The sequence below is a fragment of the Conger conger genome, chromosome 16 (assembly GCF_963514075.1).
Source record: "Conger conger chromosome 16, fConCon1.1, whole genome shotgun sequence".
NCBI classification, from domain to species: domain Eukaryota; kingdom Metazoa; phylum Chordata; class Actinopteri; order Anguilliformes; family Congridae; genus Conger; species Conger conger.
The window spans coordinates 7,383,782-7,405,425 of record NC_083775.1 but is presented as its reverse complement, the minus strand read 5'-3'; the positions used below and the strand labels follow the sequence as shown (position 1 = coordinate 7,405,425).

Here is a 21,644-nt window from a genome sequence, read left to right as displayed (position 1 = left end):
TGGCAGATGCTCTTATCCAGAGCGACGTACAACAAAGTGCAAAGTGCATACCCATAGCCAGGGATAAGTGAGCTGAAAGACCCTAGAGGGAAGTACAATTTCAACTGCTACCTGCACAACAAAGATAAGGACCAGGGCCTATTTGATTTCATCCCCCTGATATGCACCCTGCGAGCCTAACAACTGCATCGAACATCATCACAGCCATCCACAACCAAATCACAACAACTACAACCACACCAAACATCAGCCCAAACCACAACAACAATTACTACACCAAACATCATCACCCCAAACCACAACAAAATCACTACAACAATTACTGCACCAAACATCATCACCCCAAACCACAACAACTACACCTACACCAAACATCAGCCCAAACCACAACAACAATTACTACACCAAAAACCATCACCGCCACCCACAACCAAATCACTACAACTACACCAAACATCATCACCCCAAACCACAACAAGCACACCAAACATCACCCCAAACCACAACCAAATCACAACAACAATTACTACACCAAACATCATCACCCCAAACCACAACAAAATCACAACAACTACACCAAAGATCATCACCCCAAACCACAACAAGCACACCAAACATCACCCCAAACCACAACCAAATCACAAAAACAATTACTACACCAAACATCATCACCACGTGGCGCCCTGAATTAGCCCCCTCCAGGCCAACACACATCCGCCAGCTGCCACCGGGGCAAACTCGCTCACGGTAACCGACGGGTTTCACAGCCAACAGGACACAGGGACACCAGGCCTGGAGTCCCTCCAGCACCCTGGGCCCATGCGTCACACTGAAGGGCGAAAGGCTTACCTTTGGTTTTCTGTTCAGCAGCCTGTAAGAGGAAGAGGGAGACGTGTTAAGAACAGAGGAGGGGGATACGATTACATTACATGTCATGTCATGTCATTTGGTTACTTTTATCCAAAGAGACTTTCAGTTGGTTTAGACTAAGCAGGAGGCAATCCTCCCCTTGGATCGAACCACCGACCTTGCGGGTCCCGGTCATGCACCTTAACCACTACGCTACAGGCCGCCGTGATGAATGAGCATCTGAAACTGTGGTTTCAAATCCAAATTTCTCTCATAGTCACAAATGGAAAATTCTCATTTTCAACCACTGCCATTTTTATTCCCCTATCCCACAACCTCGCTACAACCATTTCTGTTCAGTTACCTGCTCAAGGAATAAACCTGGCATTAGGGCTCGAGATTTCATCTCGGAGAGGGAGAGAGTGATGGGAGAAGAAAGTGGGAGATGGGGGAAGGACAAAGAGGGAGAAAGGGAGGGATGGGAGCGAGCGAGCACGCACGCACGCACGCACGCACGCACGCACGCACGCACGCACGCACGCACGCACGCACGCACGCACGCACGCACGCACGCACGCACGCACGCACGCACGCACGCACGCACGCACGCACGCACGCACGCACGCACGCACGCACGCACGCACGCACGCACGCACGCACGCACGCACGCACGCACGCACGCACGCACGCACGCACGCACGCACGCACGCACGCACGCACGCACGCACGCACGCACGCACGCACGCACGCACGCACGCACGCACGCACGCACGCACGCACGCACCTGACTCTGATCCAGGCCAGAATAGGAATACAGGAGGGTGTGGTGATGCAGCCAATGAGGTTAAAGACAGCCCTGCTATTGGGTAGGCCCTCTCTCAACTACTCTCACTGATCAAGACTGTAAGAGGGTCTATGTGTGTGACTGACAGGTGGTGGGAGGGTCTATGGGGTGGTGACTGACAGGTGATGGGAGGGTCTATCGGGGAGTAACAGACAGGTGGTGGGAGGGTCTATGGGTGTGACTGACAGGCGGTGGGAGGGTCTGTGGGGGTGACAGACAGGTGATGGGAGGGTCTATTGTGGGCGCACAGACACACCTTTTTCTGAGCAGCTTCCTTCTTTTTCTTTTCTTCGTGCCTTTTCTTTTTCTTTTCTTCCATCAAATGGTTCTCTTCTCCTGATTCCCGCTTCAGCTCGCCGCTGGAAGAGCGAAGACAGCGAGCGGAACGTGAGCGCAGGAACGTTCTATTTCACTGTTACATCACTGAGAGGTCAGAGGTCACGCAGCGCAGCCCACAGAGGGAGAGGAGAGGAGAGGAGAGGAGAGGAGAGGAGAGGAGAGGAGAGGAGAGGAGAGGAGAGGAGAGGAGAGGAGAGGAGAGGAGAGGAGAGGAGAGGAGAGGAGAGGAGAGGAGAGGAGAGGAGAGGAGAGGAGAGGAGAGGAGAGGACTCACGTTTGTGTAGTGTGGGAGGGGCAGAGTGCAGTGTGGGAGGGGCAGAGTGCAGTGTGGGAGGGGCAGAGTGCAGTGTGGGAGGGGCAGAGTGCAGTGTGGGAGGGGCAGTGTGCAGAGTGGGAGGGGCAGTGTGCAGAGTGGGAGGGGCAGTGTGCAGAGTGGGAGGGGCAGTGTGCAGAGTGGGAGGGGCAGTGTGCAGAGTGGGAGGGGCAGTGTGCAGAGTGGGAGGGGCAGTGTGCAGAGTGGGAGGGGCAGTGTGCAGAGTGGGAGGGGCAGTGTGCAGGGTGGGAGGGGCAGTGTGCAGGGTGGGAGGGGCAGTGTGCAGGGTGGGAGGGGCAGTGTGCAGGGTGGGAGGGGCAGAGTGCAGGGTGGGAGGGGCAGAGTGCAGGGTGGGAGGGGCTGTGTGCAGAGTCTCCAGAGAGCTGAAACACCCACATCTCACACACATCCCCTCATGGAAAACACTTAGGGAGAGGCTGCAGGGTGCTGAGATTTTAATTAAGATCAACACCAACCGCAATAAGACGAGGAGCTGAGGCCAGCAAAGCAAAGGCAGTTTCTCTCCAAAACAAATATGTGACACATGATCTTTTCCGCCATTTGGGCCCTGTCCAGCTGCTTTAGTGCAATCACTTGACCAGAGCCCAGACAGACACAGACACAGACACAGACACAGACACAGACACAGACACAGACACAGACACAGACACAGACACAGACACAGACACAGACACAGACACAGAGCCCTCATACAGAGAGCTTCTCCTCCATACCCAGCTCAGCCGCGCACTGTTCTCACCTTACGACTAATCACAGCGGCCCCTGCCCTCCCCTGGCCTGACCAAGCATACGGCCCCATTTGGCCGTCCGCCATTTCGGCTCTGCACCGTCCCCGGCCTAGCCAAGCATACGGCTACACCTGGCGTTCAGCCATTACGGCTCAACACCTTCCCTTGCTTCCCCGAGCATATGGCTCCGCCTGGCCGTCGGCCATTCCGGCTCTCCACTCGCCCTGCCCAGCCCAAGCATACGGCTCTGACTTGGCCGGTTCCCTCCATTGTCTGCTTAAAGAGAAATGTGCAAACACGTGCCAGCGCTACGGCCATTTCGGCTCTCCGGTCCACCTCAGCCCACGGCGCAGCTCAGAGAGAGAGAGAGAGAGAGAGGAGGAGGAGGAGGTGCTACCGTGGAAACAGAAACCTACGATATTCCAGGGAAAGCAAGAAAGTATCGGCTTGAAAATATCCGGAGCCAAATGTTTTTCCCTAAGAACGGCAAAAGGCAGCAGGCGACGAAGCTATTAATAGGCTCACTTACCCGCAGGCTGTGCGCCCGGCTCAGACTGCCGATAACAGGGAGGCTTCCTCCAACCACACGGCAGCACTAGAGCCCAGGATTCCTGTGCGTTTACACATTACCCACTACGCAGACAATGGAGGAGAGAGCCGGCTACAACAGGGCTCCTGAAATAGCCTCCCCGGCATCAACACAGCAGGGACACAAGACCAGCGTACACGATTTACCAACCGGCAGGAAACGGTCCGTCTCTCTGTCATCCATGACATCACGCGGAACCGGACTCGTGTTTTCGTAAATTTTTTTATTTTTTGTGATTTAGCTGACAATTCACGTACCTTAACCACTGAGCGACAGGCTGCCCCCCCCATCCATCCCAGCAGGCAAAAGCTGCGCCATTTACAACGTTATATTTTCCATTTCACAAACATGCCAATTGGCCCGATTCGTTTCCTCCCATTTTGTTCTTAAATGACGCGTTTAAATGAGACCACCTTGCGCTCAGACCGGGACGGTACATCGCGGACAGCGTTATGCTAAAGAACCTCCTCAGAATTCTATTCATCATTCCCAAACGTCAAGAGACTGCCAGGCCCAGGAAATCAGCTAAATTAAGAGGTGTAGTCAGATATGAAATATGGGAGCATTTTAATCTCTGACAAGATTACGGCGCTCTTTCGCACACAGACGAGATGTAGTGGAGGTAATTTAGAAGGTCTGATCCACACAGGAGGATAGTTACCAGTGCTTACAGAATCAGTACAAGGTGAAGTTCAAATGAAACCGTCATCCGAAAATCTCAGACCCGAAGCACTTTAAAATCAACGGCTGAGGTGATAAGAGTAGCACACCGCAGTTACAGGGGCCTTAAGAGACCTTGCAGGGTTCTAGACAATGGTATTATGGACAGATGAGACCAAGGTATCAGAATGATGGCAAGAGCAACCTGTAAATGGCCGGCATTTAGCTATAGAGTGCCTTTATCCAAAGCGCTGTACAATTGATTCCTCACACTCACACTCACACTCACACTCACACTCACACTCACACTCACACTCACACTCACACTCACACTCACACTCACACTCACACTCACACTCACACTCACACTCACACTCACACTCACACATTGGCTGCCATGCAAGGCACCAACCAGCTTTTCAGGAGCATTCGGGGGTTCCGCGTCTTGCTCAGGGACACTTCGACACAGCCCCGGGCGGGGGATCGAACCGGCAACCCTCCGGCTGCCAGACGACCGCTCTTACCGCCTGAGCCAATGTCGCCCCCCTCATCTGTGAAACAGGGTGGCGGGGTTATGGTTTAGGCATGTACTGCTGCCACAGGTACTGGCTCACTTGTTCATTGATGCGGCAATTGCTGATAGCAGCAGAATGAATTATGAAGCCTATTATCTGCTAACATTCAACCAAACGCCTCCAAACTGACTGGACGATGCTTCGTCCTGCAGCAAGACAATGATCCTGAACAGACTACAAAAGGAACAGAGCAGTTTCTGAAAGCTGGACAAATTACTGGCTAAGTCATTCAATCGATCCTGCGTCCTGCACTGTAATGGTAATAACATGCCGTTTCATTAACACAATGGCAAAATCGAGTCTGTACTTCAATATATACACCCTAAGGGTAAATGTGAAAGAGGTTTAATTGGGGAATAAGTACGTTTATGCTTTCATGCTCAGGTTGACATTACTGTGGAATTGCCCCTATATGGAGGCAAACATTTAGAAATAAAATGGTACATCAAACACTTCAGAAGAAAATGGTACATTTAATAATTCAACATAAGAAACGGTCACAGCACCCGGTGAGTCTTCTAGTTTCACTCGCTCCCCAGGAGCACAAACCACTCATCCTCACACAGAGGCATCGCCAGGTGCTTTCACACAAAAACAGCACCTCTTTCCAAAGCTACCAGCATGTTTACCGATAAGAGTACTCTGGAAAAGAAAGAAAGGTTATCTGCTGGAGAAGAAACAACACGAGAGGGAGTGTAAGAGCACACAGGGGCATCCCCGAAATCAGACCGTACACACGTCCGGTCAGGAAACCTACTCAGAACACAGCTGCTATTTACGTCAGCCAATCGGAGAGATCTATTGGGCGGGAGTGGTCTGACAGGAAAGGGAAAACCCCCTCATGAGTATCACATCATGCTGTGACTCCCTCCCCCACTCTCCTGAAGAGGTTGTAGCAGGCAAGATAGCATCTTAATTGGACCATATATAGTGGCTCCAGCAACAAAATCCAAAATGTAAATCCTACAGAAAACATCTCTCAGCATTCCACATAAACAGCAGCTTTTGTTCCGGAAAAACGATGGGCACTGGAAAAAAAATAATTCCAAGGACCTCCCTGTCACTCAACACCGAACAATAAGGATTTGCTTCAGGGTTTTTTTTTTTTTAGGATACTGTATGGGAGGGATCATCAAATCCAGCCCCAAAACCGAATCACTGAACCATTATTCCTGCCGATTGGCCAGACTGGCTTCGCACCGGACGCCCAAGTAAAAAGAGGGTGGAACATCAGGACGGCGATTTAATGATCCCTGCCGTACGGATGCTAATACAGAAAACCGAAATACAGGCAGAGGAGCCGGCCACTCAAAACCTGGCACAGGTGTACTCCTGGAGATCGCACAAAGGGGACTGTTCTAAACCGGCAAAAACATTTTAAAAAAAAATTTAAACGTGGCTTGCGCAAAAATCACCCCCCCCCCCCCCAACCCCCCCCTCCCGTCGCGGCTTGCAGTGGCAGCCATTTTGAAGCGATTGAGAAGCCCGGAGACGCAGACGCAGACGTGACAGAGGGGGCGAGCGGAAGGGTAGCGGCCGCTCCGCTCCAGCGGCCGCGGGAACAGAAAGACATCGCGGCCGCGGCGGCCGTTACGGACCGGGGCCAGGGCTGCCGGAGCCTCCTCTGCCAACGGCCGGGTCATCGGCAGAACAGAGAGATACTGGTGTGTGGGGCGGGGGGAGGGGGGGAAACCGAAACGACGCGGGATCAACAAGAGCAGGCGAGAGTCTGGTCCAGGTGTCGCCTCAGACAGGGGGGTGGGGGGGGGGGGGGGCGGGGGGTTCTGGGCACCGGGCCAAACATGCCGGAGCAGCAGACCGAGGACTCTGCCTAGCAACGGCGGCGTTAAAAGGCGATTGGCTGATCGGGAATGCGCCGCTCGCGTGAAGACTCTCGTATTCGCCCGCGACCGTGGGCCTGTCGCCTGGAAACCGCCGAGGAAAAAAAGAAACGCCAGGAAAGCCATACACACATACACACATACACACATACACACATACACACATACACACATACACACATACACACATACACACACACACACACACACACACACACACACACACACACACACACACACACACACAAAGTCGGCTACATTCCTCCAGGAAAAAAAGATTACACAGATATACAATACAATACTACCGTTGTTTACATTCTTGAGGAGCTTGACGTGACGTTCATTCCAGGGCAAAGGGAGAAAATATTTGAGCTCTTCTCAGACATGCCAAAAATATTTCAGCTCTACGCACACACAGCCTGCAACCTACGCCCGGGCTAAGCCAAAAGGTAATACTTGGGAATCTTAGCTGGCGCTTACAAATATGCCTAAAAATAAACCCTTCTGTACCCTGCAAGGTCTGAAGCCAAAACACTCCTCATTAAACGTTTGGCCCGACTGCAGCGTACAGCGTAAAGAAATACAAATAAATAAATACATTTCAAAAAGAGAGATGTATTTTTAGGCTGAAATTACGGGCATCTGTACATCGAAACGTTTGTTTTCATAGATTTTGAGGAAAGTTATTTTCGCGACGCAATCTGACTGCGGCCAGGGGACGTGAAACATAATTAGCCTAACTGCAGCTATTTTCACCACCGATTTAATTACTCATTCAGTGCGATTACTGGTTCTGGGATACGACGTGCAGAAATTCTGTTCCCAAGCACCGCTTCCCGACCCAGCAGACCCCCCAGCACGGCTTCCCATCCCAAGAGAACCGCACGGCCTAGAGCGGTTAGTGCCCATGAGGATGTTCTCATGAAGTCGTGCGAAACCTATTGGAGCGAACAGGCTGTGTCAGGAAAACGTCCAGAAAAACATACACCAGAATAATGCGCTGGGAACAAAAACCCCCCCCATGGGAAAAGGGGAGCCCCAAATATTTCCACTGAACTGGGGTGCTGTACGTCGCTCTGGATAAGAGCGTCTGCCAAATGCCAATAATGTAATAATGTAATGTAATGGGTGTTAAGTGAATTTCTGAAATCACAGGTGATTTATTTATTTTTTTACACTGAGTGGTGAAAAGGTGGTGTTGTGAGGGTTGTAAGCCGTGTGCAATGTGACGGTGTGCGTCAGGGTCGGTATACTCCTGCCGTGGCCCTTGACCGCGGCTCCGGCCTCAGAACTGGTCCCTGGGGGCCGCACTGTGGCCGCCCACTGTCCCCAAGTCACTAGGATGGGTCACTAAGGGCGGCCTGTAGCGTAGTGGTTAAGGTAAATGACTGGGACCCGCAAGGTCGGTGGTTCTAATCCCGGTGTAGCCACAATAAGATCCGCACAGCCGTTGGGCCCTTGAGCAAGGCCCTCAACCCTGCATTGCTCCAGGGGAGGATTGTCTCCTGCTTAGCCTAATCAACTGTATGTCGCTCTGGATAAGAGCGTCTGCTAAATGCCAATAATGTAATGCAATGTAAAAGCAGAGAACAAATTACTCCAGGGCAGTTCAATAAAGCGAAAAAGAACCGTGTCTTTGAAAAGAACTCGATTAAGTCGATTTTTAGACTTCAGAGTGGGACGACAGCCTCCAACAGAGCAGAGAGACGGCTCCTTCACGACCCCCACTGAGCCCTGCTCCTAAATTAAGAAAAATGTTCTTCGGCAGAACAGAAGTCCCGGGGAAACGCTCGCAAGACCAACAGCCCCGAGGAGACTTCACGGTTCATTTAACCTTGCCAAACATTTACAGACGGCAGAGGAAGCAGACACTAGGATGGCAGAATCGCCCTCTTGGGCACACACTGAAAAACAGTGGCGTGTTTAACACACCATGTGTCGTCTGCAAGCCGACGGCTTGTCACAACAACACAGAACAGTTTATCCTTATTTTTAAACAAGTGCACTAGCCTATGTTTTGGTTTGCTACTCGTGTAATTTAGATTGGAAAACCAAATACTGTCATATCATCAATAATATGAAAACATCATATAATGCTATGTTATTTTGACCATATGATTTTGTAAATGACCATTACTTAGATGTAGGTCAGGGGGGTGAGCCACTGGCGGTGTTTGACTGATCAGCCATCACAACCACAACTCAAACCCGATTTTGAATATCCAAGAGTCTAAGGCTGAACGAACGAGGTCAGCGTTAGAGATGACGATCGTGGAGTGTTGGCGACATAAAGCGTCAGGTCGCCTGACTTTTCTGGCGGTCACGAGCACGCCAAGTATCTCGTTGGACACACACACATTTAAAATATACAGTAACTTACGTTTTACAGTATCATTTGACTGCATGAAAGCGCTCCACGATTGACAATGGTTTATCTTCGTGGCGGCTGCCAGACGGGCCAGCTAGCCAACGAACGTAAAGTCAAAGAGCTCTATATTTTCACCCAGACTGTCTTTAACTGACTAAATTACTACTCTTCATTATCTGTCTGCATTATCCGATTATAGAAATTTCAAACGAGAAACAGATTAGCCGAATCACCATTTTACGCACAATCCCTAGAGCGCATCTTCTAATTGAGATGCATTAGCGTGCTCCCAACTGACGCACATGTGTTTCTTTGGGGAAAAAATGTTTGTGTACAGCCCTCTTTAAGCCAAAACACATGGCATTCAATGATTAACTTTTTTTCTCTGTCATGTCTTATGGCATCCCGGTGCAGACATGGTTGGGCCTGGGTGGGATAAGGCCAGCTAAATAGCACCCTGGCCCAGCCAGTTATCATGGCTGAACTACCGTGCCGAATTGTGAATGCCCACCCAGGTAGCTCTGACCTAGCACCTGATCTATGCAGGACCAATTCTATGAACATTGGGCAGCCTGTAGCCTAGTGACCAAGGACCCAGAATATGACATATGACTGGGACCCAGAAGGTTGGTGGTTCAAGCCCCGCTGTAGCCACGATAAGATCCGCACAGCAGTCAGGCTCTTGAGTAAGGCGCTTAACCCCACATTGCTCCCGGGGGGGGGGGGCTGCTTAGTCTAATCAACTGTAAGTTGCTTTGTATAAAAGCATCAGCTAAATAACAAATTATTACTATTACTATTATTATTATTTTTGGCTATAGTGTTGCCGCTCTGGAAGCAGATCAGAAAGGACTTTTGAAGAGACTTGTTCAGCCACTCAAACAGCCGTAGGAACCAGGCCCTTCACGTCGTTGAGCATTTTTCTCCATGGCTTTTCAGGAAGCACTCCGCTGTATTGCTGCCCGTTTCGGTCACTGACTCGTATAGATTGCAGTCCTCCAGTGTCTTCTTCTACTGTTTTTCTGCCGCGCTCAGGCCGGGCATTCAGAAGCAACCTTGTATTCTCAAAGCCGCTGCAGAGCAAAATTGATTCGACCCAAAAAAAAAAAACCTAAACTGCCGCTTCATGAAAGGCTTTAGAGTTTGTTTCCATCCTTTGACAGCATTCATAGCCACTGGCAACATGGATAAACTAATATAATCAGCTGTTCACAAATACCTGGAGTGCCTTACATTTCAAATCCACTAATGACATTCGTAATCCAGTTCAAATCTCCCCTCTTCTGTGACACAGTACAGTAAATACAGTAACCAGGCAATTTTATTTCATTTTATTTTCATTTTCAGGCAAATACCTAAAAGGTTGGAGAAACAGCTTGTCTCCACATCTGAATAACTCTGACTCAAACACCAAAACTTTATCCAACCGTCCAAGGGACTTTCGATGCAAGTCTGAAGACATGAAACCAACCTCCATTTTCACCCCGCCTCAAGGCAACTTGACGGAGATTTCGCACAGTCCCCTACGTGCATTGTGATCTGCAATTACCCCGTTTGCACTCCAAAACCAATAAGCTCCCTTGAACGAGCAGCGAGCGGCTAAAAACACACAGCTGGCCAGGAGATCACAAACTTCTGCCGGTTTGCACTGTCTCACGCCCCCCCCCCCCCCCGCTCCATTTCATCATTTTCCCCTTTTTCTTTTTTTGGTGGCCGTGGTCCATCACACCTGTTGCGGGACAGGCTGTCAACACCGACCGCGTTCAACACAGCAGTCATTCCGATCTCGCATACCCCATTCTAACTTACTTTAAATAAATTATTGGTTATCCTTGTAAGCCTTTTGTCGCGTCTCGTTTTCCTGTTCACGACTGAAACGAGCCGGTCGTAACACCTGCAAGCGAGGACAACAGCCTCCTGCAGCGACAGAGCTGGTCCGAGTCCAGCACAGCCTCGCCTGGGCGGGAGCCATCGCACGGTGGGCCGTAATTGCGGTGTTAAGCGGTTGCCCTCGGCCGAACGGAATTTTCGACTGCTGTCTGTTCCTCCGCCACGGAGCAGGACACACGATCGCATTCACTGGCCAGGGTGATGACAACCGCCCTCGACCTGGGGCGGAATCGCACGCATACGCCACAGCCAAACTCACGACGGGACACGCCAACCAACCAGGAGGCCGCAGGCCATGACATTACTGCCGCCCTCCAGTGTAAGCATGTTAGCATTTACCACAACATCTCAACATACTGGTGTGCGTGTGTGTGTGTGTGTGTGTGGCGACGATAAAGGCTACATTGATGACAGACGCTTTGTAGAATACAGGGACGTTCTAAAGCACTTGGAACTGCATCACAAGGCTTAATGTACCTTAACAACGAACCAGAACCACCAGAATCCACACAGATGTAGCTTTGCACGAGTAACAGCAATGTGCCAAAAGAGGAGAATTATTTTAAGAAATTCATTTCATGCTTGTTAAGCACTGATTTTTCCTGCTTAACAAGGGTTGTTTTACCTAAAGAGCTAGAATCCCCAAAATATGCAAGGATGAAGCTAAGTATGAGTACTTTATAGTTCACAAAAGAAAAAAAAAAGAAAAGAAAAAAAAACAAAAAACTGTGCTTAATGAGCAGAATTAAATGGGGGGGGGGGTTCTAAAATAAATTCGTTGCATTTTGCACTCTGTTAGTAGTCACGCTTAGTTAAATCTGTGCAAATTATGGGGTTTCTAGCTCTTTAGGTACATTAAGCGTCGTTAAGCAGCGTGTTTAGCAGGAGAAACACTGCCTAATGAGCATAAAAGGCATTGATCTTAAAATAGTTTTTCACGTCCCTTTTGCACACTGTTACTGCTTATGCTAGGCTTCGTCTGCACAAAGGTTGGGTTTCGATCTGGCTAATTGTTTAAGTACATCAAGTCTCGTTAAGCATTTTATAACAACCCACAATATCATGCGCGCGTCAATTAAGACCTAGGCATTCCCTGTCTTTCTGGAATGGATATAAAAACCATGCCGGAAATGCTCTTTCGTCAACCATAGAGCTATTAAATAAATGTGTAAATGAGACAAGTGTAGTTGCATTTAGGTCCGCGATAAAAATTGTATATTGGGCATTAAATTTCAGTATTTTAATAGACAAGCTTTACTGGGTACATTCAACGTCGTGAGTAGCCCTCCCGTACCAAAATATATCACGGCGGGTTAAAGCACCCATTAACAGCCGATAATTCCCACAAGGCCCAGTCCTTTCAGACAAATCCCGTATCCGTGTCCCGTTAACATTGCTAAACTGCCAGCGTTGCCTGGGCTAGACACAATAAATGCATTTAACGAGGAGGGTCCTTTCCCGCTTACATCTGGCGCTCAGTGCCAGAGAACTTACAACGCTGTCATCTGACAGCTGGTTCAAAGAGGCACCCAATTAAATTACTGCCTTGTCAAAAAATATATGCTTCACCTTTTTACGCATTCCTAGTAATTCATGGCTGTGTTTAAGCCACAGGGCGGAGGGATAGTCAACAACAATATATGCTTGATACGCTCAGCATTTTGACTGGGAGGTCGAATACCTAGCTAATACGTTCATGCACTAATAGGAAACAAAATTGCCGAATAGCTATTTTGTCTTCAAAGGATTGTCTGTGTATCGTAACGTATGTATATGTTAACGCAAGGTCAAACAAGTCGAACATAGCTAAATATTTAGCTAGATAAATGTAACATTCCTAGGAAATTAAAAATAAAAATAAATGCACGCACATCTACGGTTCTATCCAGGAACAACAACACCTTAGAAGGCTCGATTTACCCTCATTTCAGATTAGGCTTAGTTAGCCCCAGTTGTTTATTTTGAAATTGCGCGCAGGTCTTCGTCATGCTTTAAATACACGCTCAGTTTGTCCGCATTCAGCTTCCTAGCTGGCGTACAAAACTAATATTCCAGACCAGTTAGCTAGCTACGTAGCTAGTCAGTCACTGCACGGTATCCCTCTGTTGTGAAGGTCATTGAAAATAGGACTGTTGAGATTCCTCTCGGTCAAAACACAGCCACACAAGACAGCGCTCCATTACTCAAACGCAAGCGCATTGTGTTTTTCTATTTTCGGGCTATACTGGGTCTCGCTATCAAAATATCAACGAAGCACGGCCATATTACTTTGAAAGTACGTTCATGATCAAACACAGTAACCTTGACAATTGATAAGGCGGATGCATGATAACTAACAGGCGATGAAGTTGCACCATTTGCATTTATTCCCAGGGACCAAACGGAGAGAATTGGTTTGGTTATTTATGTCGGAGTGCTTGGGCAGTAGCAAAAACCAGCAAGAGCAAGCAAAGGGCAAAAACAAATGCAACCAATTAAGAAAACGAAGCTATTTAAGGCAACAGCAAATTTAACCATTTGCTACAAGCTTAAAAAGTTAGCTACCCGGCTAGTGTTACCAAACAAACGTTGGTGTCGATTGTGGAATTCAGAGATGACTGTTCCAACTTCTGAATGGCTTGATGTCTAGAAGCTACAGTTCCATAGACCTAGCTAGCCATGCAGCTAGCTAACGTCTACAGCGAACGTTAATTTAAAAAAGTATATCTTGCTATACATGCTAATTATTAATAAATCCCAGCTATAGCAAAGTCACAAATAGCCATCTAGCTAGTATAGTTACAATGACATTTGAATCCCGCATGATCGCATATCCAACGGATTAATTCTCAAAATGTGAAAAAAAATTATTGAAGTGAAATAATTCTTACCTTTATTACAAACTTTGGAGCAGTTGGTAGATATAATTTCAGAATTGTTGCATGGTAGAAAGTGATGCTTATCTTCTCTTATAGTACCCGTAATGACAGATCTTGAATTCAGTCGTAGTGAACAGCCCGCAGTCGACAGCTTGCTAACACTGAACAAATTATTTTCTGGGGCTGGCGGCGAAGAGACTGTCGAGCAGCAATCAAACTGGAGTTGGCTCCAATAACTACAGGATTCGTGTTTGCAAATGTTATAGTATTTCCAAAGAAAGAACAAAAAGTCCATCAAAACATCAGTGCAGGCGAGGAACGTTAGCAATTATTCCCCCCCAAAAAACGTTTGCTAAAGCAGAATAACACAATAGCTAGAATAGCTGCCTAACTAACAAAACACTGAAAACAGGCAGTTTTAAGCTTTTTTTTTTTTTCCTAACGAGTTCACATCGAGTAACCGATGACGCTAACGCTATTTTAAAGTGCAAAAGGGAAACATTGACCTGCGTCTAGCTAACGTAATGTTAGCTAGCTAGAACCAAAACAAGTAAATCCAAAATGGGGAAATCTTGAGATATCCGATTCTGGGCGCAGAAATTATATCCCAAGTGTCCATGAAAACCATTAGTTGTTGCAAAAATATTATTTTAACGCAGTTCAGTGAGCTCTCGATAGTGGTGCTCCATCAGCCATTTTGTTGTAGCTAGCTCACTGACAACAGCAGCTCGCTTATGCCGAAGTAAAACAGGAAGTGGCCCCAATGCCCCAGCTGCTGGTCATGTGACCTCAACTAACAAACAAGCTGGCCTCTCTAAAAAAAGATTCCCTAACCCCGCCTCTTTGTTTCCTTGACAACAGAGGTCTGGTCAACCTCTCCCCTGCTCAACATAGTCCAGGAAAATGAGCTTTGTCAGCTGCAACGTTGTTCGGGGGGTAGTTGTACTGTAGCCGCTGTACAGTTGCATAGCCAGTCAGTTACGAATAGAAGACACAGCTGCTTCCCACAAACACAACCCTAATAACAGGCACACTGGATTGCAAGAACCAGATACCGTCGAGAATACTCTGCAAAGAGAGAGAGGAAGATAGCTACAATTACAGTTAGCAGTTAAGCCATTATTTTTTACCTTGTGCTCAATCCAGTCTCGTAAAAGGACGCGAATAAAACTGTTATTATTTGTCCCTTTTTTAACTACTTTGATAGCTACACAAGTGCAGCTATCAAATAAATGTGAATATGATGGCCAGCACTAAAATAGCCATCTTTTCCCAATATTAGACATAAGCAATCAGTCTTTCGTTACTTTGTAATGGTGGTTCGTATTTTCACCAATAGCGGGCAGAGTTTCCTCTCCTCTTGTGTTCACAGTACACCAGTACAGTATAGCACGCATCTCCATGCAAAACAAAGGGTGTTCATCCCTATAACGTTACAGCGGCAACATATTGCGAGAAACAGTCACGTCTTTCAAAGACAATGACTAATAATGCTGTCTGGATACACATGCTATTTGGCTGACGCTTTTATCCAAAGTGACCGAGTTGATTAGATTAAGCAGGAGACAATCTTTCTGTGTCCCTGTCTCCATTACAGCTGGTTGTGACAGGAAAGAGCAGGACAGCAGGGAGAGGTTTTGGCAACACTGCCTGAGACAAGTGTCCTAGTGAGACCTCAGCTGGACAGATTCCTTTACAACACCTGCCCCCTTATCCAGAAATGATGAAAAATTTACTATTTTTTTACCATTAAAACCAACTGCAACTCTTTGCACAGTCGTGTGTGAAAGCAGGGGTTTGGGGGAGAGGGCCAGGGGGTGGCTCGCACTCATATCCTGAAAAATGCTCAGCACGAACATTTCATTCCGGAGTAGCTGTCCGCTGCTCCGTTCACAGCGGTAACACAGCGGTAACACAGCCGTAACATAGCGGCAACATAGCCGTAACATAGCCGTAACACAGCAGTAACACAGAGGTAACACAGCGGTAATGCAGCGATGCAGTGGCGGAAGGGGGGGGTGTTAATATTCAGCAGACGTCCCCGCTACAGTTACTGTACTCACTCTCAAAACACAGCAAAGTGCAGATCGTAGGCAGGGTCACTGGGGGCGGGGGGGGGGGCCAGGGGGGTTGGGAAAGGTGCAGGCATCACATCACAGGATACCTGCTGTGTGTGTGTGTGTGTGTGGGGGGGGGGGGGGGGGGAAGAGAGAGAGAAAGAGAGAGAGAGAGAGAAAGAGAGAAGGAGAGAGAGAGAGTGCGCCTATCAAAAGAAAACAAAAAGTCTTCTGGCCGTCGCCCTCACAGCAGCGGAACCCCACACTTCTTCCCCCCCGCTTTTCAGCGTCCGTTGCAGTTTTCCCAAACACGGCTCTCTCTCCTGAACACCAGTGCCTCTCAGCCCCTCAAGCCCCGGTCTCAGACGCCGACCGCGTGAAAGAGCGCACATTCAACAGCCTGGGCTGACTCGTCATGTAGCCCAGGTGTGTGGCCACTGCTGCCCCCCCATCCCCCCCCCCCCACACCGAGCCCCACCTGCCACAGCCACGTTCAGGGAACAAAGGAGAGAGAAATGAGGATTCAATGTGACCGTCATTTCGCAGTGCGAATGCACACACACACTATACCCACACACACACACACACACACACACACACTATACCCACACACACACACACACACACACACTATACCCACACACACGCACACTCATGCAAGCACACATACGAGCACACACACACATGTACTCACACATACTCACACACACACAGACACTCACACACTATACCCACACACAAGCACACATACAAGCACGCACACACACACATGCACTGACTCACCCACACACCCACACACGCACACACACACTCACACCCACACAGACACGCACACACACACACACACACAGGCACGCACACACACACACCCCTCTCCTCCGTCTGTCTGAGGAGGCTGAGCGGTGTCTCTGCCAGCCCTGCTAATTGCTCTAGCGCTGCAGCGAAGGGGGGGGGGGGGGGGGGGGGGGGGGGCGACGCAGAAGGTCTGGCGGCAGCACAGATAAGAAGGGGAGGTGAGAACCCAAACGCAGAGAGGCGGGCAGGGCTTTGCCCACTGCTGCTGGCATGGCCCCCCCTCCACACAGTCATTAGGTGTAGAAAGACATTAGTGTCAGGATGTGTGTAGGAATAATACAACTGCAGACACACAATCATTAATCTCACTGTCACAGTGGTTTGGGACAGCCCCCCCTTGAAGCCAAAGACGTGACCTCTCCCGTCCTTTTGAGTTCAGACGGCGTCATTGACCAGCGTCGTCGATGGAAATGGCAGGGAGACACAATTACATCTCCGTGTCTGTCTCAGGGCGTGGGGTCAGGGGCCAGGACTCGGAGGGGCGAAGCAAACAGCGATGCCAAGGCAACCAGTCCATATCCCAGAATGCATCGACAGCCGGAGGTCTGAGCTGCTTTAGCCCTTTGAGCTGCGAGGTCACAAAAACGCGATTAGAATGTTTTCACTGAACATTCTAATGCCGATGTCACAATCACTAACGGCAATGGTGTTCTAGAACACTGACTATTCCGGGAAATCCTACTCTTCAAAGGGTTAAATGAAGTGGAATCCAGGGTGTAGGGGGAGGGTCACTCCTTGAAAAACAACCCTTAAAAGCATCCGTATGCTGCCCCACTGGCCGAGACACTGGCGAGATTAGGAGAACGGGTACAAGGCGCGACCCCCTCCCTCTCTGGTTTACACATTTGGGACAGACTGTGACCCTGAAATGACCCCCCAAGGGACATTTACACATGCTGGGGGGGGGGGGGGGGGTGGGTGTTTGGAGCGAAGCAGCTGAGGCTAGCGCAGGGGGGACTTAACATGCTACGCGATTGGTGAGCATCGCCTCTGAAGCCCGTTTAATTCCCCTGGAGAGTGAGGGGGAGGGGGCGAGGGGCACGGAGCACACAGTAGGGGTGAGGAACGGCTCCTGTCCCTCTGGGTCAGTGGAGACAGAGACAGAGAGCTGAGCATCCAGTTCAGTGACAGAACCACCGTGCAGCTCCACGAGGGGCAATAACAACAAAATAACACATTGCTACAGGCACGGTATACACTTGAACCATAAACCAGAGCTGCCCAACCCTGCTCCTGGAGATGCAGGTGTTCACCCCATCCTGCAGGGGTTCACTCCAACCCTAACAAAGCACACCTCGTTCAACAGCTAGACCAGGACTGCCCAACCCTGCTCCTGGAAATCTACCTTCCTGTAGGTTTTCACTCCAACCCTAACAAAGCTCACCTCATTCAACAGCTAGAGCAGGGCTGCCCAACCCTGTTCCTGGAGATCTACCGTCCTGTAGGTCTTCACTTCAACCCTAATTTGGCACACCAGATTCTTCTGAATTGCAGCTCAACTCGATCTCTAGCTGTTGAATGAGGTGTGCTTTGTTAGGATTGGAGTGGAAACCTACAGGACAGTAGACTCCAGGAGCAGGGTTGGGCAGCCCTGCTGTACGCCATCTCTTCTTAATAGACATGTCATGCAATGACTGTTATTGATAATTTACTAGTAATTAGTGGATACTCGTGTCCACAATGAAACACAGATCTAATGATGCAATATAATTAACTCTTTTAACTGCACTGTGAATATTAATGTGAAATAAAGTTTTAATAACAACATTTGTTAACTGTTAAATTTCAGCCATATGGGAATAAATGCTCATTAAAGGGTTTCCAAATTGTTATATCCCACAGAAGGGTGAAATCAGCGGTTATGTAATTTAGTGCCCGCGGCCGGTCGTCCTCCATTTCCTAACATCGACGCTCCCGCCTCCGTGTTCTCCCTCTGCGTCAGAGCGGCTTCGCCATAGAGCGGCCTCTTCATCGAGCTCCTCGCCATAGAGCGGCCTCTTCATCGAGCTCCTCGCCATAGAGCTCCTCGCCATAGAGCGGCCTCCTCATCGAGCTCCTCGCCATAGAGCGGCCTCTTAATCGAGCTCCTCTTCATCGAGCGGCCTCTTCATCGAGCTCCTCTTCATCGAGCGGCCTCTTCATCGAGCTCCTCGCCATAGAGCGGCCTCCTCATCGAGCTCCTCGCCATAGAGCGGCCTCTTAATCGAGCTCCTCGTCATACGACACGCACAGGCGTCACAACGCACCCCGCCTGCCACCGACTTCCCAAGATTCACGGCACACTTAAACACCGTCAGTTGCCTTTTATAGATATGGGGGCGGCCTGTGGCGTAGCGGTTAAGGTAAATGACTGGCATACCCAAGGTCGGTGGTTCGATTCCCGGTGTAGCCACAATAAGATCTGCACAGCCATTGGGCCCTTGAGCAAGGCCCTTAACCCTGCATTGCTCCAGGGGAAGATTGTTTCCTGCTTAGTCTAATCAACTGTACGTCGCTCGGGATGAGAGCCAAATGCCAATAATGTAATAGATAGTAATTAATAATTAATCGCCAAACGAGCATGGTTTCTTGACCATGGAATGACGACACCAGTAATATCCCAATCTAGTGCGGAAATATTGGGGGGGGGGGGGGGGGGTTGTCGCAATACTCAAACAATATCCACCAACAATATCCACCTATCCTTCCCCCAGTCACCAATATAAGGCAGTGGGAGCATCCCAATACTCCCAAAAAAATTATCCACCTTTCCACAAATGGAGGATACATCAATGAAAAGACGGGGGAAATCAAAGATGGCGGGTGCATCCCAAGACTCGAACAAAATCCTCCTTTCCTCCACTCATCTCCTCCCCTAATAGTGGGGGATGGGCTAAGGAAATGAGTGGAAAGGAGGATACATTTTAGAGTATTGGGATGCACCATTCTGTCTTTCATTTTCCCTGTCTTCTCATCGTCATGGACGGACGGGGAACAGGACGTCTTCGCAGACAGACACGCCGCGGTGGAACCCCTCTCCTCGGCCTCTGATCAATAATGTCATCTGTGCTGGGGCTGTCTCGCCCAATCAGCCCATTGATCTGGGCAGTCCCGGGAATGAGGTGAATGCAAAAGGCTGCCCTGGTGTAAAATCCAGCTATGACCAGCTTGAAATACCAGCTGTTTTAAAACACTGCTTGAGCTGGTCAAACCATGTTGAGTATGGAGCCGGTCTAACAGGTCAACCGGCTGCTAGCTGTTTCAAAACCTAGCTGGAGCAGTTTTTTTCAACGGGGTGATGCATCTCCTTGTGCTGCACCCACCCAGAAATCACCATGGTGAGGAGAGGGATGAGGGGAAGGGGGAGGCCTGTTCGGACACGAGAACCCGCTCACCTAGGGCAACGCTTTACCTGAAGAGGGGATCATACATCATTCATAAAGCATTAATACATGCTACATAATACATCATAACGATTGTCAGACATACATAAATAATATATCCTGCTTACAGAAACTGCTTTTCAAAGGACATGATGTTATGTCAAGCATGGTGTTGCTTATCCTTACGTTCTTCATAACCTTATGACAGTGGTTATAAGCTGTCATAGCATTTATGTATAATTAATATACAGGTCATTTTGTAGAGGTGATAAAAAGCATTGTGTTATGAAGACCTACTTCCAGTAGTGGAGCCATCTTAGACTTCAGGCGCGCACACACGCATACTCACACACTCATGCATACACACACACACACACACACACACACACACATATACACGCATACACACACACATGCACACACACGCATACTCACGCATATACACGCATACACACTCATGCATATACACACACATGCACACACCCACATGCATATACAGACACATACACACACATGCATATACACACACAAGCACATGCACATGCACACACACATGCATATACATGCACAAGCACATGCACATGCACACACACATGCATATACATGCACACACACACACACACACGTACACACATGCATATACACACACATGCACACATACACACACTCAAGCATATACACGCACAGACACACACATACGCACACACACGCACACACAATGTGAAACTAAGCAAGGACAGAACACATTTTTCCCTGCGAGTAGCAGTGGCAGGCAGAGAGCGGTGATCAGGGAGATATCGATACGAGGCGGAGCCGGGCTGATTGTGCACGCACACGCCTGAGTGGAGCAGGGTGTGCGAGCGCTGGAGCAGTTCTTCTTCTCCTTCTTCTGTTCCGGGAGCGCTCCTCCCGTTCCCCCGCGAGGCAGCGGCGCTTTGATTAATGCCGCCTTCCCGGGAAGGACCTGAAGGTCACCGGCATCGGTGTCTCTGCCGCGGGAGGGGGTAGGGGGGGGTGGCAACAGGAGCGCAAGTCACGCGCAGACGGAAGAGCTTCGCCCCGCTCCGATCTGAGATGCGATCACGCTGCCCGTAATGCAATGTGCTCCATGAGGGGGGTAGAGACACACTAACACACAGATTCACACTCAAAAACACACAAAGGATAGGATACAGCACGGGCACATGCAAACACACACAGACACACACACACACATACACACACAGGAATGCAGACTCTTTCATACACACACACACACACACACACACATACACACACATACAGAAACACACACATACACACACAGGAATGCAGACTCTTTCATACACACACACACACACACACACAAATGATACAGTATGGGCACATGCAAACACACACAGGAATGCAGATAGACTTTCATAGACATACACCTGCGCACACACACACACACACACACACACACAGACACAGGAATGCAGACAGACTCTTTCATACACACACACACACACACACA

The 21,644-nt window shown here is 49.1% G+C and overlaps 1 protein-coding gene across 1 annotated transcript in view; it reads right to left on the bottom strand.

The window, feature by feature from the left end:
- LOC133114702 (trinucleotide repeat-containing gene 6C protein-like) overlaps positions 1–14,013 on the bottom strand; it is a 42,199-nt gene extending 28,186 nt beyond the window's left edge. Inside the window, 3 exon segments of the mRNA XM_061224281.1 lie at positions 850–871; positions 1,950–2,052; positions 13,888–14,013. Coding sequence (XP_061080265.1) covers positions 850–871; positions 1,950–2,012 — 85 coding nt within the window. The 5' untranslated portion in view covers positions 2,013–2,052; positions 13,888–14,013.
- Between the last annotated feature and the right edge of the window lie 7,631 nt (positions 14,014–21,644).